General features: G+C 33.9%; 2 protein-coding genes across 2 annotated transcripts in view; both read right to left on the reverse strand.

Moving 5' to 3' along the window:
• The window catches only part of LOC121425952 (sodium- and chloride-dependent taurine transporter-like), a 34,789-nt gene extending 28,824 nt beyond the window's left edge, over positions 1-5,965 (reverse strand). The window contains exon 1 of the mRNA XM_041622080.1: positions 5,893-5,965. The gene's annotated coding sequence lies outside the window, so the exon portion shown is untranslated. The remainder of the gene's footprint in view (positions 1-5,892) is intronic.
• Position 5,966: 1 nt separating this feature from the next.
• On the reverse strand, positions 5,967-14,479 carry LOC121425953 (sodium-dependent noradrenaline transporter-like; the record flags this gene model as incomplete). Its single annotated transcript, XM_041622081.1, has 4 exons — positions 14,347-14,479; positions 11,732-11,863; positions 7,758-7,927; positions 5,967-6,056 (listed from the first exon to the last, which is right to left on the reverse strand). Coding segments are annotated over exons 1-4 (525 nt in total), but the record flags the coding sequence as incomplete, so codon positions are not given.
• Between the last annotated feature and the right edge of the window lie 1,237 nt (positions 14,480-15,716).

Genomic DNA, 15,716 nt, shown 5'->3' on the forward strand with positions numbered 1-15,716 from the left:
CAGAGGCATTCCACTTGTTTGTTATTATTATTTCTTGTATATTCATTCCTTTTTTATGAAAAAAAACACAAAACCTTTAAATACATATAAAACAAAAAACTGAGGAATAAGATATCAGCACACAATATGGGGATTACTTCCCGTAAACGATAAGGTTGTTGATCGACGATCTATGAGATATTATATAAAAGAAAATCATTCTAGCAAGAGGGGATAAAGTTTTAACAAATTCTTCGGTATTTTAAATTTTCAGTGTACCAAACACCATTTGTAATATATTCAGCATTTCTTTTTATTAGTTACAATTCCAATAATCTCAGTGGCCTAAGATATATTTTCTTGGGTTATATTGACCCGTTAAGTAAAGAGAGAGAGAGAGGGGGGATTTATGTGATCAAGAAGTGATAAGATATGATAAAACGATAAAAACAGACAAACAATATTAACCAAGACGCCACAATATCATTGATGTAGAATAACGTTGTTGTTGTTGTTATTTTGGGTTTTTAAGGCGCGTACCATTCATATCTGAATATTTACACCTTTTATTAATTTGACGTTTTTGTGGTATTCAATTCAATTCAATTCAATTTTATTTATTTCACTTCCATCAAACAAAAACAAGTTGTATACCAACTTACGGTATGCCTTATTACAGGGTTTTATAATTTGGGAGATGCTGGTGTCTAAGTTTTTAGATTAATCTTTTGCTTAATTTGTATTTTAAGAGAACTGGATGTGGGGTAAAGACAACTCTCTAAACCCAAGCATTTTAAATGGGTTTAATTTTAAAGATTGGTCTTAGCTTTGATTTTTTTTCAATACTTGTGTTATCTTATAAATAGCTGGGTCTAGACGAAGGTCTAAGCATAATAATAATGTTATTCAACAGGAATAAGAATATGACAAAGTCTTATGTTTTTATATATTGTTTGAATTAATTTCTAAATGACTGGGTCTGGAATAGAGACAACGCTCTAAACATGTGCTTTTGTACTTGGTCTTAATTTGGAGGATTGTTGGTTCTTAGATTCGTTGTTGGGGGTTGGGTTTTATTGTTTTTTTATTCTTGAAATAATTGTGTCTGGAGGAAAGTCTACAATCGATCTCCATGTTATTCCACAGTAGTTAGATTATTGGGTATTTGTTTTAAACAATTTTATTTTTAAATAATAACCAAGTCTGGAAAATGGACGTTTTCTTTGCAAATGCATAATTACAATGTTTTGTAGGGGTCTTAGTATTATTATACAAAAGAATCTGGATTTGGGGTACAGACATTTTTTACTGGGTGTAACTTTTGAAAACTGGTTTTAGATTTGATTTTCTTTTTTAATTCATTCCTTAGATAACCTGGTCTGGAGGAAAGAGTACGTTTTACAACTCATGTTATTCCAAGAGAATATGATATGGTCTTATGTTAGATTTTTTTTCTCGTAAGTTTTGTAATAATTAGGTCTGGGATAAAGACAACATTCTAAACCTCTTTTAAAAAACATGTTCTTAGGTTCAAGAATTGCTTGGTATTAGATTTGGAGTTATTTATATTTTTACTCTTAGCCTTATTTTGAGAAACAAATGACTGGGTCTGGCTGAAAGACTACGCTATATGTCCATGTTATCCAGCATTAATAAGATTATGGGTTCTTATACGGTTTTTGTTGTTGTTGTATTGTTATTTACAATTTTTGAATAACAGGGTTTGGAGCAAAGGCTAAGCTCGATTTTCTTTTTTTCCACTGGAATATCATTATGGTATCTTAGTTTGGACTTATATTATAATTTTTGAAATAACGGGTCTGGAAAAAAGACTTTAGGCTCATATGATTATTTTTTAAACAACCGGTCTGGAATAAAGACTTTGTACTTATATTATAATTTTTTAAACAACCGGGTCTGGAATAAAGACTTTGGATTTGTATTATAATTTTTGAAACAACCGGGTCTGGAAAAAGACTTTGGATTTATATTATAATTTTTGAAACAACCGGGTCTGGAGAAAAGACTTTGGACTTATATTATTATCTTTTAAACAATCGATCTGGAATAAAGACTTTGGACTTATATTATTATTTTTAAACAACCGGGTCTGGAATAAAGACTTTGGATTTATATTATAATTTTTGAAACAACAGGGTCTGGAATAAAGACTTTGGATTTATATTATAATTTTTGAAACAACAGGGTCTGGAAAAAGACTTTGGATTTATATTATGATTTTTTAAACAACCGGGTCTGGAGAAACGACTTTGGACTTATATTTTCATTTTTGAAACAATCGGGTCTGGAATAAAGACTTTAGGCTCATATGATTATTTCTTAAACAACCGGGTCTGGAATAAAGACTTTGTACTTATATTATTATTTTTTAAACAACCGGGTCTGGAATAAAGACTTTGGATTTATATTATAATTTTTGAAACAACAGGGTCTGGAAAAAGACTTTGGATTTATATTATAATTTTTTAAACAACCGGGTCTGGAGAAAATCCTTTGGACTTACATTATCGTTTTTTAAACAATCGGCTATGGAATAAAGACTTTAGGTTCATATGATTATTTCTTAAACAACCGGGTCTGGAATAAAGACTTTGTACGTATATTATTATTTTTTAAACAACCGGGTCTGGAATAAAGACTTTGTACTTATATTATTATTTTTGAAACAACCGGGTCTGGAATAAAGACTTTGGATTTATATTATAATTTTTGAAACAACCGGTCTGAAATAGAGACTTTGGATTTATATTATAATTTGTTAACTAACCGGGTCAGGAAAAAACTTTGCACTTTTGTTCTATATGAACGCATTACTATACGATTTTAGTTCAGAACGAATTTGCTAACAACCCTTCAAATTTATTACATTTGTGGGCGATCAAAAATTATTACATTTGTGGGTAAAGTGCATTATTACATTTGTGGGTGAAATTATTACATTTGTGGGTAAAGTGTTATTACATTTGTGGCGTTATTACATTTGTGGGTAAAGTGTTATTACATTTGTGGGCGTTATTACATTTGTGGGCGTTATTACATTTGTGGGTGCAACACCCCCCCCCCCCCCAGGTGCCCCCCAAGAAAAAAATTGGCAGAGCAAAAAAAAAGGAGAAAGAAGAAAGGAAAAAGAAGAAGAAAGACGGAAGAAAAAAAAATAAGAGGAGGAAGACGAGTGAATGAAATAATGTGAGGGGAAGACTTGCAAAAAAAAATCTTTCATGTTACTACATATTTTTTGCTTGCGCTTCGCGCCAGAATTGCCTGTTCGATGAAATTCATATCTTGCTCATTAGGCTGTTATGGAGCAAGTTTTGAAGTCAATATACAAAAACTTATTTGAGCTCGGACATCGAGATTTCATTATTTTTTTTCATTTACAAATTGAAGTGCTCTGTAACATGTCCGTTTTATGGTCTACATATCAGCATTTTAAGCTCACGCTGCGTGGTCACATTGTTTGATTGGCTAAGTTCATATTGTCTACGTGTATTCCATAATGTTCTACTAAACAAGTGTATTTAGAATACCCAAATTCTAGGTCTAAATAGAAAACATGCGCGATATCCTGCATGTTCTTTATTCAAAATGTACTTAAATCATCCAGTTTCACATCAGAATATCAATAATTGTTTGCTCACGCTTCACGATTGCATTAATGACGATGCCAGAGTGTCCTGCTTTCAGGTCCAAAATCTCAATTTTCTTCCTCTCGCGCTTCGCGCTCGCATCAAGCGTTTAGTTAAATACCTATACTATTTATTAATACAAAAAGTGCTTAGAATGACCATTTTTTAGGTCGGAATGTCAAAAAAAATTGCTCGCGTTTCGCGCTCGCATTATTGAAATATATACCGTTTCGTGGGTAACTGTAAGCAGTCCTTAACAGGTCCCTTTTCGACAATGCTTGATCAGTTAATACAAAATTCTGCTCGTGCTTAGCGTTCGCATTACCGATCTAGTTACTACGAATCTTGTTGAAGATCACACATAACATTGCCCAGAATATTTAATTTTCAGGACAAAATACATGAAAGTAAAAAAAAAAAATCGCTCGCGCTTCGCGCTCGCACTTTTTATAAGGCTTATGAGATTATTTCATGTTTATATTGTTTTATGAGAATAAAACTAAGTAGTGACTGATAGGGGAAAATATAGGTGAAGATAATTTTGGGCCCCGTCCCCTATTGGCGAAAGTCGGATCCGCCCTTGTGACACATTACACACACACCGGAAAAAATGGCCGGTGCCCCCCCCCCACCCCCCGGAAAAAGCAAGGACCCCCGGTCCCCCCCCCCAGGTAAAAAAATCCTAGCTACACCACTGGTTAAAGATATATTTTTTACACAGCTAATTTGACACTCAAAGCATCCATAATTGAATTGGAATAATTACTGAAACAGTTTTGTGGATCATGAAAATAGAGCCAAGTAAATGTGGGAAACATTACGATTCAAATGCACTTTTGAAATGTTTTTCATCCCATAAAATTAACACAGAAGGCGACTTAAAATCACCGTGATATCAATCTTAATAAATCCGGGGGTCCGCCCGTTATTGCATAAAACTTTCCAATCAGCCGCTAAATCAAGGGAATAACCAATGGCGATCACCGTGGCATTCGTGTTTTGTTCAAACAACGACCAGGAGCCAATCAATAATGTTCTTTGAACAGGGATGTCAACACCATTAGGTGTGGCGCCACTGGAATTAGAAGGGGGGAGGTGAGCACCACCAATAACATCATAATTGAATTAATATTACTTATTTAATCATTATCGTTATTATTAATATTACTATTATTATTATCATTATTATCATTATTATTTATTATTATTATTATTATCACTATTATTATTATTGTTATTATTTTATCACTACTATTATTATTACTATTATTATCACCTATTATTATCACTATTATTATCATTGTTATTATTATTATTATCACTACTATTACTATAATTATTATCACTATTATTGTCATTATTATTATTATCACTATAATTTTTTGGTTGAGTTGTTGTTGTTATCACTATTAATTGTTCTTACATGAAAACATACAAATCGTACAATGTAAATAAAAAAATAAATAAATGATAATGACAGAAAAGAAGAAGGGAGTGAAAATGGTTTAAATGGGTCAGGGCTCGCAAAAAAAATAAAATTCAGTGCTGTTGCCCATATGCAAGTCTTCGCAAGAATCCACCGAGAAAACTGCATGTTTACACGTTATACAATTTATTTAAAGGACATGTCCACCCCAACAAAAACTTGATTTGAATAAAAAGAGAAAAATTCAACAAGCATAACAATGAAAATTTCATCAAAATCGGATGTAAAATAAGAAAGCAATGACATTTTAAAGTTTCGCTTCATTTCACAAAACAGTTATATGAACGAGCCAGTTACATCCAAATGAGAGAGTCGATGATGTCACTCACTCACTATTTCTTTTGTTTTTTATTGTTTGAATTATACAATATTTCAATTTTTACAAATTTGATGATTAGGACCTCCTTGCCTGAAGCACAAAATGTTAAAATAATGGAATTCCATGTGTTCAGGGAGGAATGAAACTTCATTTCACATGACAATGACAAGAAAATCAAAATATTTCATATTTCAAACAATAAAAAACAAAAGAAATAGTGAGTGAGTGACATCATCGACTCTCTCATTTGGATGTAACTGGCTCGTTCATATAACTATTTTTTTTTAAAACAAGCGAAACTTTGAAATGTCATAACTTTCTTATTTTCCATCCGATTTTGATGAAACTTTCAGCATTGTGCTTGTCTGATTATTCTCTATTGATTCAAGTCAACATTTTTCTGAGGTGGACTTGACCTTTAAGTTCAATTTAAGTTCAAGTATCACATGATTGAATCTTACCCCCAGAATTCTCCTTCTGGAAATGACGTGAAAGGGGGATCCCCGCATTCGCTTGAATATGATCGATAATCTATTTCACTGTCGAAGTCGAAGTAATAGTAGTCCGGTGGTCTATCGTATCTGTTGACAGGAATGTACGTTCCGTTGACGCATCCCCATTCGTACTAGAGTACATTTGAGATTAGACAGATGTTATAATAAAAATTATTGTATTCACACTGATGGCAGCATGATCAGCCCCCGCACATTTTCTAAAATCGTGTAAAAAAACGTAAAAAAATTACCTTGTGATTATGATTTTTTGCATGGTCAGCCCCCCCCCCCCCCCCCCACTTTCAAAACCTTTCCACGGCCCCTGATAATAACAAATGATGATAATGATAATAAGAGTAATAATGATAATAAGAGTAACGATAATAATAGTTATAATAATAATAAAAATAATGATAATTATATTGTTAATGATAGGAAGAAGAAGAAGAAGGAAGGGGAGAAAGATGATATCATAACAATAACAAAATTAACTATAATAATCATGGTATTAATATTACTAATAACAGAGTAATTAAATGCTACTAAGCTGAAAATAGTAAAATAGAAGAGGTGCACCTCTACACCTTTCTTCCAAGTCACACGGGCCTTTTAACCATCCGGAAGGCAAAGATTCGAGTCAACCCATTCTCAATTAGTAAATTAAGAGACTTTATAGGAGGAAATTATAATTTGTTTAACAAATTTTCGGCATTACTCCTATTTGTTTAAGATCAGTATGCTCGATCTGTAATGAAAATCATAAGATCAGTATGCTCGATCTGTATGAAAATCATAAATCATAAGTCAGAAAAAATTGGAACCATTGGGATTCGAACCTGCCATCTACTGCTTTCCGGGCAGCGACTCAACCACCAGGCTATTCTGGTTCACGGCTAAGCCACGATGAACTGGAATTCAAATACCCTCGATCCTCTTCTTTGTTAAACAAACCATTCTCAATTGCTTTTATTTATATATTAGCTGATTTACAAAGTGTATGAATATGAATGTCTATCTAACACTGATTCTACGGAGGGTACTGAGCTTCCTTTCCAAAATTGGGAAGAAATATCACCAACTTTGGAACTATATTAATTTTGACTGGCGGTAGGATTAGGGTTAATTAACTGTTTCAGGTGATGAATTTGATCCATCAGGAAATGTCTTCATAAATGCCGATTTATTTGTAAATGAGCCAGTCGAGGGACCTTTTTAAGAATTTCATTATTTTTTTCATGATTTTTAAAGTGTCACTTTAACATAAGAGATCTATTAGAAACGACTGGAACTCAGACTCCAAAATGTCCCTGATTGAGCTACAGGGGACGCGATTGAGATTCCCAAGGTGTCACCCGCGAAAAACATTCTCCCACAGACTTCATGTGTTAAAATGGCTCTTAAAAAAAATAATAAAAAATAAACGTGAAGTTAGAGGGTCGAATGTTTACTACCAATGGATAGGATATATATCTGAAATTCCATTCCTAACCAGAGAAGGGTATCGTAGCCAGCTCATTTTAGAAATACAATTAATCGCCATTTATGAAGATAACTATGATGGGATCAAAATATCAAATTCATCATCTGAAACAGTGAAATAGCCCTAATTCTTCCGCCAGTCAAAAAAGTAGTTCTAAAGTCATTGATATCTTCCCAATTTGGGCAAAAGAAGTTCAGTAGTTACCATTTCTAGAATCAGTGAAAGATTTTGAATCATATTCATACACTTGTCAATCAGCAATATCAAACTGAAAAAAATTCGAATGGATTGGGTCGAATATGAATATCTTTTGCCTTCCTGTTGTAATCAGGCTCATGGCATCCAAACTTACTCCAGATTCAAGACAATTGGCTGTGTTCCATGACTGATCGCATCTCGTCCAAGGAAAATCACTCCCAAAACCAATACAGGAGCTGTAGAGGTAATACAGAGTCCAAGCCAAGATGACGTTGCACATGATGCCACGCCAAAACAGTACCACGGTAGAAGCTATGCCAATACCTAGAGAGAGATCAACATCAAATAGACGGGCTTAAAGGGGAAGTTATTGCAAAAATAATAGCAGAAAAAACAAAGATATTGGTGAAGGTTTGAGGAAGGTCCATTAAGGATTAAAAACTTATAGAAGTTATTTTTTATTTGTGACGTCATGTGCGAGCAGCTTTCCATGTAGCGTGAACTAAAAGAAAAATAGTTAAAATGTCATTTTCTCCAAAACTTTAAAATATTTTATTAAACTGACAGCATATCAACAGATCGATCATTTCACTACCGCTCCTGACAGAAAAAAATATATATGGTCATCTTGATCATCAAACCTTCACCATGAATTATCTGGTATTTTTACAATAAACTTCAGCGAAATTCAACGAAAAAAATGGAAAAACGAAATTCATCATACAAAGGACACATTCACACAGGATAAGGAGGAGGAAATAGAAGTGAAAATCATGGCAAATCTGTCAACACTGAAGTAAACATGGTTAAGTGCATAATACATTGTAGACAAATCTGCATGGTACTGAACTCACATGTGAAATCATGAAATCAAAGAAAAAAGAAAGCCATCACACTGAACATAACCGGCACAGATAAGCACCCAGACCAAAATCCAATCGAAACCAGTTGGATTATCAACTGGTTTCAATTGGTTTCAATTGATTTCAACTGGTTTCAATTGGTTTTAACTGAATTTAACAATTTCCAGTTGAAACCAATTGAAACCATCGCTAGAGGGTATTCATTTGTCACGCAATCTACTATGGTCAACAAGGAAATTCGTGATCACTCTCGCAAAAAGTGTTCACTAGCTTACAAGTTCACGAGCTTTCGAGTGCAGCTGCAACTCTTTATCAAGTGAGTTTTATTCATGAAAATTGCAGGATGTGTATATCTCGCTTAAAACGAACAATGAAAACTCTATTGACTTGAATACTAGATTTTGATGTCCCATGTGTGCGCGTAGCGCGAGTGTTGAAACCAGTGTTGAAACCAGTTTGGAAATTGGAAATCCTAACTGGAACCAGTTGGGCAACTGGAAATCCTAACTGGAACCAGTTGGGTAAATGGATATGACTTCCAACTCGAAATGATTTCTAACTGGAACCAGTTGGGTAATGGAAATCCTAACTGGAACCAGTTGGGCAACTGGAAATCCTAACTGGAACCAGTTGGGTAACTGGAAATGACTTCCAACTGGAAATGATTTCTAACTTGAACCAGTTGGGTAACTGGATCCTAACTGGAACCAGTTGGGCAACTGGAAATCCTAACTGGAACCAGTTGGGTAACTGGAATGACTTCCAACTGGATATGATTTCTAAAAATGGAACCAGTTGGGTAACTGGAAATCCTAAATGGAACCAATTGGTTAACTGGAGATGAATTCTAACTGGAAAGATGGGTAACTGAATTCTAATTGGAACCAGTTGGGTAACTGGAAATAAAACTGGAACCAGTTGGGTAACTGGAAATCCTAACTGGATCCAGTTGGGTAACTGGAAATGATTTCCAATTGGTTTCCAATTGGAAATTTTCCAGTTACCCAACTGGATCCAATTGAAACCAGTAAATTGCATATTTTCTGCCAGTGTGCACAGATTAATGTTTTATGAGATTGATCATAATTTACAATGTATCTATTTATTTTTTTTTTCAATTTGAAGTTCCACACTTTTTTCAGATAAGTGTTTCCAATACTTAGCAGTGAAAACCATGTTTATAAATGTTATAGATTTTTATTAAAACAGATTCAAAGATAATAAGTACACCACTAACTTTTACCAAATACATCAAACAAAAATGCATATATTTGAAGAACTCCAATATGAATATATACATATGAAAATCTGTATTTTATCAATGCCCTTTACATTGGTATTAATAGACAAATAACACTGCTTCTGTGTTGGCATGAGCAATAGTTAGTGCAAATGCTAATTAATTTGTAACTAATTAAGTTCATTCCAACTGGAAGTTGGAAACCAATTGGTTTCAACTGGTTCCAGTTGAAAACCAGTTGCCTCCAATTGGTTTCAACTGGAACCAATTGAAACCAGTTGCCTCCAATTGGATTCAACTGGTTTTAATAGGGAAATTAGAACAACTGGAACCGATTGAAAACCAATTGTAACCAATAGCCAACTGGTTCCAGTTGCCCAATTGGTTTTAACTGGAACCAGTTGGCAACTGGTTTTCAATTGGAACCAGTTGTTCCAATTTCCCTATTGAAACCAGTTGGCCAACTGGTTTCAATTGGTTTTGCTCTAATTGGTTTCAACTGGATTTTGGTCCTGGGACATGTATAGTGGTTAATCGTTTGTAAAAGCACCAGACGTTTCGCTGAAATGCCATGCTTGTTTTTGCTATTTTTCCAGCATTACTTCCAGAATCAATTGACGCACATTTTCTATTCATATTACGTACAGACACAAGGGTTGCCATTCGATTGTCTTGTGTACGAATACATTTTGAATGTTAGAACTGCAGTGGCGGGTTCACGTATAGGGGCATATCCGGTCCGTGCCCCCCCCCCCCCCTTCTTCCTTGGGAGTCATTAAAAATATTGGTATATGGGAATTTCTCGTGCAGTGAGGGCCCTTTTTTGGTCATTTTTTTCCTGACATAAATCGCCATTAATTGGGCCAGAGGATCTTTTTGGAGGCTTGTTAATTCTTTCTAACGCCCCGGAAAATCCTGGATCAGCCCCTGCACAACTGGCATTTATCTTTAAAATGTTATAGACTATAGGTTACAATGTCGCGCCAGGAACTTACGTTTAATTCCAAGTAAAAAATAAAATAAAACGAAAGTTGTTTGAATAAACGCAAAACTTATAATGGGTGCAATTCGACTTTCATGTAACAGTGTCGCCAGAACATTTTGACGGGGGGGGGGGGGCTGATATAATTATGACGTTATACTTAAATTGCCCAGCTCTTATTTTTGTCTTACTCTCCTCCCTTTTTTCTCACCACTTGAAAATCAAAGTCTATCCAAATTCAGAATGGATAGTCTCTGTCTTTCTCTATTCAAAAGAGAGGTAGACCGTAGATGAATAGACTTTTGTCAAACTTAAGTAATATTTCCTATTACCATGGACTAGATCTGAACAATCATACTATGGGCATTACACAAGTTTTCGCTTTCCATTCTTTTCCAAAGAATATTGCGAAACATTATTTGCTAAAATCATAAACATGATTTCGTAGGATCCCTTGAGCAAATAGTGCGCCGCCCACATTATCATTTTCCCTCTCCGCAATATTTGTGGTGTCAATATTGTTTGGGTTAAGGAGACCAGCTTTGCCCTATAAAGGCCTTGACGATGAAGTTCCGTCTTGGAAACAATGTTTACTATTCAAATTCACAGAGAAGGAAATGAGAATGAAGAAACTTTCTTTCGACAGTGCCGAGCACTATGCGTTCAAATATCATACATGCATTTCAATAAAACATTACTTTCAGAAGATGAAAATAGCTTGAAATGTCTTGTTATTATTTTAGCTTCGCCATAATACTATTAGATATTGGGCATCATAACCCCCTAGTTCCCGTTAAAAGAACTGGGAGAAGTTTTATGACCAAGGGAAAATAAGAAAAATGATAGAATAAAAGGAAAAAGGGAAAGGAAAGAAAAAGGAGTATATTGTGTCAAAATCTCTCACAAAACAACAGAGTTTTATTCTACAAATGAAAAAAAAAATATCCCAAAGAAATGGTCGGATGCATAATTACCCTTACGAAACACTTTTACCAAATATTTTTCAAAGCATAGATAGCATTGAAAGTGAATGAAAACATTACCCCTAAAAAGTGGACTAATCCTCCAAGCTTTGAGGGATCCCGAAGAGGTGTACTGGCCAAGAGCCATCTCCAAGAACAGAAGAGGCATCGCGATGAAGAACACACACAAGACATACGGGATGAGGAACAAGGCTAGATTCAAGAGGGATGGATAAAATTTCAATTTAATAGATATTCAAAAAAAATTCATTTAAAAAATGTAATTATTTATGAATAGTTTGGTCGCAAAAGGGTGGGGTCTACCTTGGACCATTCCGAGAAAAATCATGCTTTCCATTCTCTCTTATTGCAATATTTTGGAACTAAATTGTCATGATGTACATCATGTGAACATAATTTTTTTTATTTATATTTTTCAAAAATTATCTTTGAAGACCTACACCTTTTGCAAGCAAACTGAAATGAATTCACTCTCTTTTGAATAAAAGAGTGATTTTCTTTGCCACTTTTATTCACTTTTGAATTTCAAATTTCTTTGGTCTTTGGTATCATCAGAGCAACTAAAAACCAATAGGTTTGAGACAGAAAACAATAAAATTTATGAAAATTGGATCTAACCCCTTTTGACAAATGAGCTCTTCAGAAGAGTTTGGTAGCAAAAGGGGTTAGGTCCACTCCAAGAAAATCATTTTTTATTCTCCCATATTGCAATATTCTTAAGCGAAACTAAATTTGCATGGCACCCTACCATGTGAAGAGAAAATTGGGTGTAAAAAAAATCTACATGTCTTCAAGTTTTTAAAATATTCTTTTCCCAAAAAAATTCTTAGTCTACCTAACCCCTTTTTAAAAAGGATTTTTCTTTGCCATTTTTGTTCATTTTATAAAGGGAAATTCAAATTTTCTTTGGTATCATCCTATACATGTAGAGCTATTAAAAGTCCATACATTGAGACAAAAAAATGATGAAAATCGACCTAACCCCTTTTGCAACTGAGCTCCTGTTGAATTTTTTTAATTACATAATTTATTTATAAAAAGCGTAAAATATACATTCTTTCTCTCAGCAATGCATACGTAAACGAATTCAGGTTGAAGAGTTGAATGATAACGAATTCAGTAAACATGGTAAACGTAAGCCTACACACATTGGCCAGTATTCTGAAGTCGGGTTTAAATTAAAGGTCCAGTCCACCCCCCAAAAAATGTTGATCTAATAGAGAAAAATGAAGCGGCTAGCAAAACAGTGAAATTGTCATCAAAATCGGATGTAAAAAATAAGGATTAATGACATTTTAAAGTTTCACTTATTTTTCACAAAACAGTGATATGCACAACTCAGTGACATGCAAAGGAAACTGTCGGTGATGTCCCTCACTCACTATTTCTTTTGTTTTTTGTTGTATGAATTATACAATATTTAATTTTGCCCAGATTTGACAATAGGGACCAACTTGACTGAATCACATTGTATTAAGCAATGCTAATTCCACATGTTCATGGAGGAATCAATCATTGTTTCACTTGACGAGGAGAAAATTAGAATATTTCATATTTCATGTAATAGAATACAAAAGTAATGGCGAGTGAATGACAGTTTCCTCATTTGCATACCCAACAGGATGTGAATGCACATCCTGTTTTGTGACTTTTTTAAGCAAAAATTTAAAATGTCATAACTTTCTTATTTTACATCCGATTTTCAGTGTTTTGCTTGTTAGATTTTTATCTTTTTATTCAAGTCACCTTTTTGTTGGGCTGGATTTGTCCTTTAAACTATGGTTTTAAGTTGTGGTTTGACTATGGCAAGCCGGTTGTATAAATCTCTAACAGTAGAGGTTCCATGTATCAGCTCATTTGACTACTAAAACATTTTAACTGCCTGGGAAGGATAGGTATGACAGTTGTCTTCACAATAAAATAATGAGTAATGGTCACAGTAAACACGGGCAACATGAGAGGCAATCACTGTAAACAAAATTTTGAAACGTTTGGCTCTCCATAATCTTAGCACAGAGTTAGACCATGCATGGTCTAACTTAAACCCGACTTCAGAATACGGGTCAAATGAATAAACCGAGATTAATCTTTATTTTAAATATATCTTTTAGTCAAACACTGACATTGAAAACCGGATTAATCAAATCAATGCATTGATTTAGATAAAGAAACATATATTATTTTTGTATATTTTTAAAGATATATAATTTACATTTTCATACTTAAAAAATGCATTGAAGGGTATATTATTCCGTTATACACGTAAATCACTGGTGATAGATGGGGCACAAGACCCCCCCCCAAAAAAAAAAAAAAGCTTCATAACCAAAAAAAAAAAAAACAGAAAAACGTGAATGGAACTTAAATATAATATTTTATGAATACAAGATTTTGATCTAAAACAATCACAAATTTCGCTCGCTCATTTTGCTCTCTTGCAATTTTTTTCGGATTTTAATATCATACTCCATGTTGCACCCCCAAACTTCTTGCTCGTTCTTATCTTATTGTCGCAAAAAAATAACATACACTCTGTCCTTGTTATTCTTGCTCACGCATTCATCCGACCCCATCCCCTCCACCTCAATAAAATTTCATCCAACTTGTTTCGATGTTACTGGTGTTCGTAGGCCTTTGTGGTTGAACTGAGTTTAATTAACAAGGTATGACCTTACCGCCTCCGTAATAGTAGCAGAGATAAGGGAAGCGCCACATATTCTCGAAACACGCTACAAAACCGATGTTTGTTGCTAGAAAATCCAATTTCCAGCTCCATTTTTCTCGATCCATCGCTACCGGAGCCGACATCTTCGTGAAATGGGTTCTAATCCTACATGAAGTTTCCACGGAATAGATTGAAAGTATTTACTAGTATCTCATTGGGAAAGCATAGATTATCGCACGCAGCACACGTCACAAATTGAATAGATATATATATATAGGAGCATGCGCAGATTTGACATATGAGGGTAGAGTGGTATAATCCTTTGACCACCCCATGTTATTAAATAATTAAATATTTAGAGATATTTTAAAAAAATTATCTGATAAAGCAATAACTATTTTTCATAGCATTACATTTTTTATGTGTTTTATTAGTTTACAATAATCAATGCTCATTTGAAACTGGTAAAAGTAACATTAATTACCCCCACAATCTCTGCTTTTAGTTGGTCTCTTTCGATTACATAGTATTATTGTATTATAGAAATGATTTAAATGTTATATTTTGTAAATATGTATATTTAAACTCTCATTGTAAATGTAAAAAGATTGAAAGAGAAAATAAATGAATTGAATTAAATTATAAAAACACACTTTAAAAGACTGAAAAATAATAATAAAACAGGTTGATATTAGATCAAAACAAGACAGTGGGTGATACCAGTTATTGCATTAGTTTAGGCCTAGTTTAACCCGAAACCCCTCACACCACATCAAAATCAAATGCTAACAAATGCCAAGCGTCAACATATATTAAAATCGAAGGTAGAATACCCCCGGTTTAGTTAAGGTTCTTGCCACTATGCATGTTTGGTTAATTCAGGATCTATGATTTATCGATCTGTGAGGAGAAATGGAAAAATGGAACACGCCAATATGTAATTTTATAGCCGGCTACATGTTCAGCCTTGGTTTCAATAAATGATAGAATGACTTTACACAAACTTATCTGATGTGTTAAATTCCTCTACTGTGGCGATATACATCGGTAGGTTTCAATACCGAAAGTCCCCGGACTGGCACACATAATGAGGGCGCCTGGTGACTGCTGAGGTCATATTGAACATGTTGAATACATGTATATATAAATATATATGGCATATATATTGTTGTGTGCACTGTAATAAAAGCCCCTGTTTGAGATAAAACAAATATAATGGGAAAGGGGGAAATTTCCAAATTTCCAGTATCTAAAATGAGTATCATAATCACCATTTCATATAGAAATACAGTATTCGATGGTTATACGACACCTTTTTATGGGTTGGATAAATGGACTTTTGAATCATTAGGTTGTTGTTACTCAAAGTAAATTACATCA

Source organism: Lytechinus variegatus, chromosome 13 (genome assembly GCF_018143015.1).
Source record: "Lytechinus variegatus isolate NC3 chromosome 13, Lvar_3.0, whole genome shotgun sequence".
In the NCBI taxonomy this organism is placed as follows: Eukaryota; Metazoa; Echinodermata; class Echinoidea; order Temnopleuroida; family Toxopneustidae; genus Lytechinus; species Lytechinus variegatus.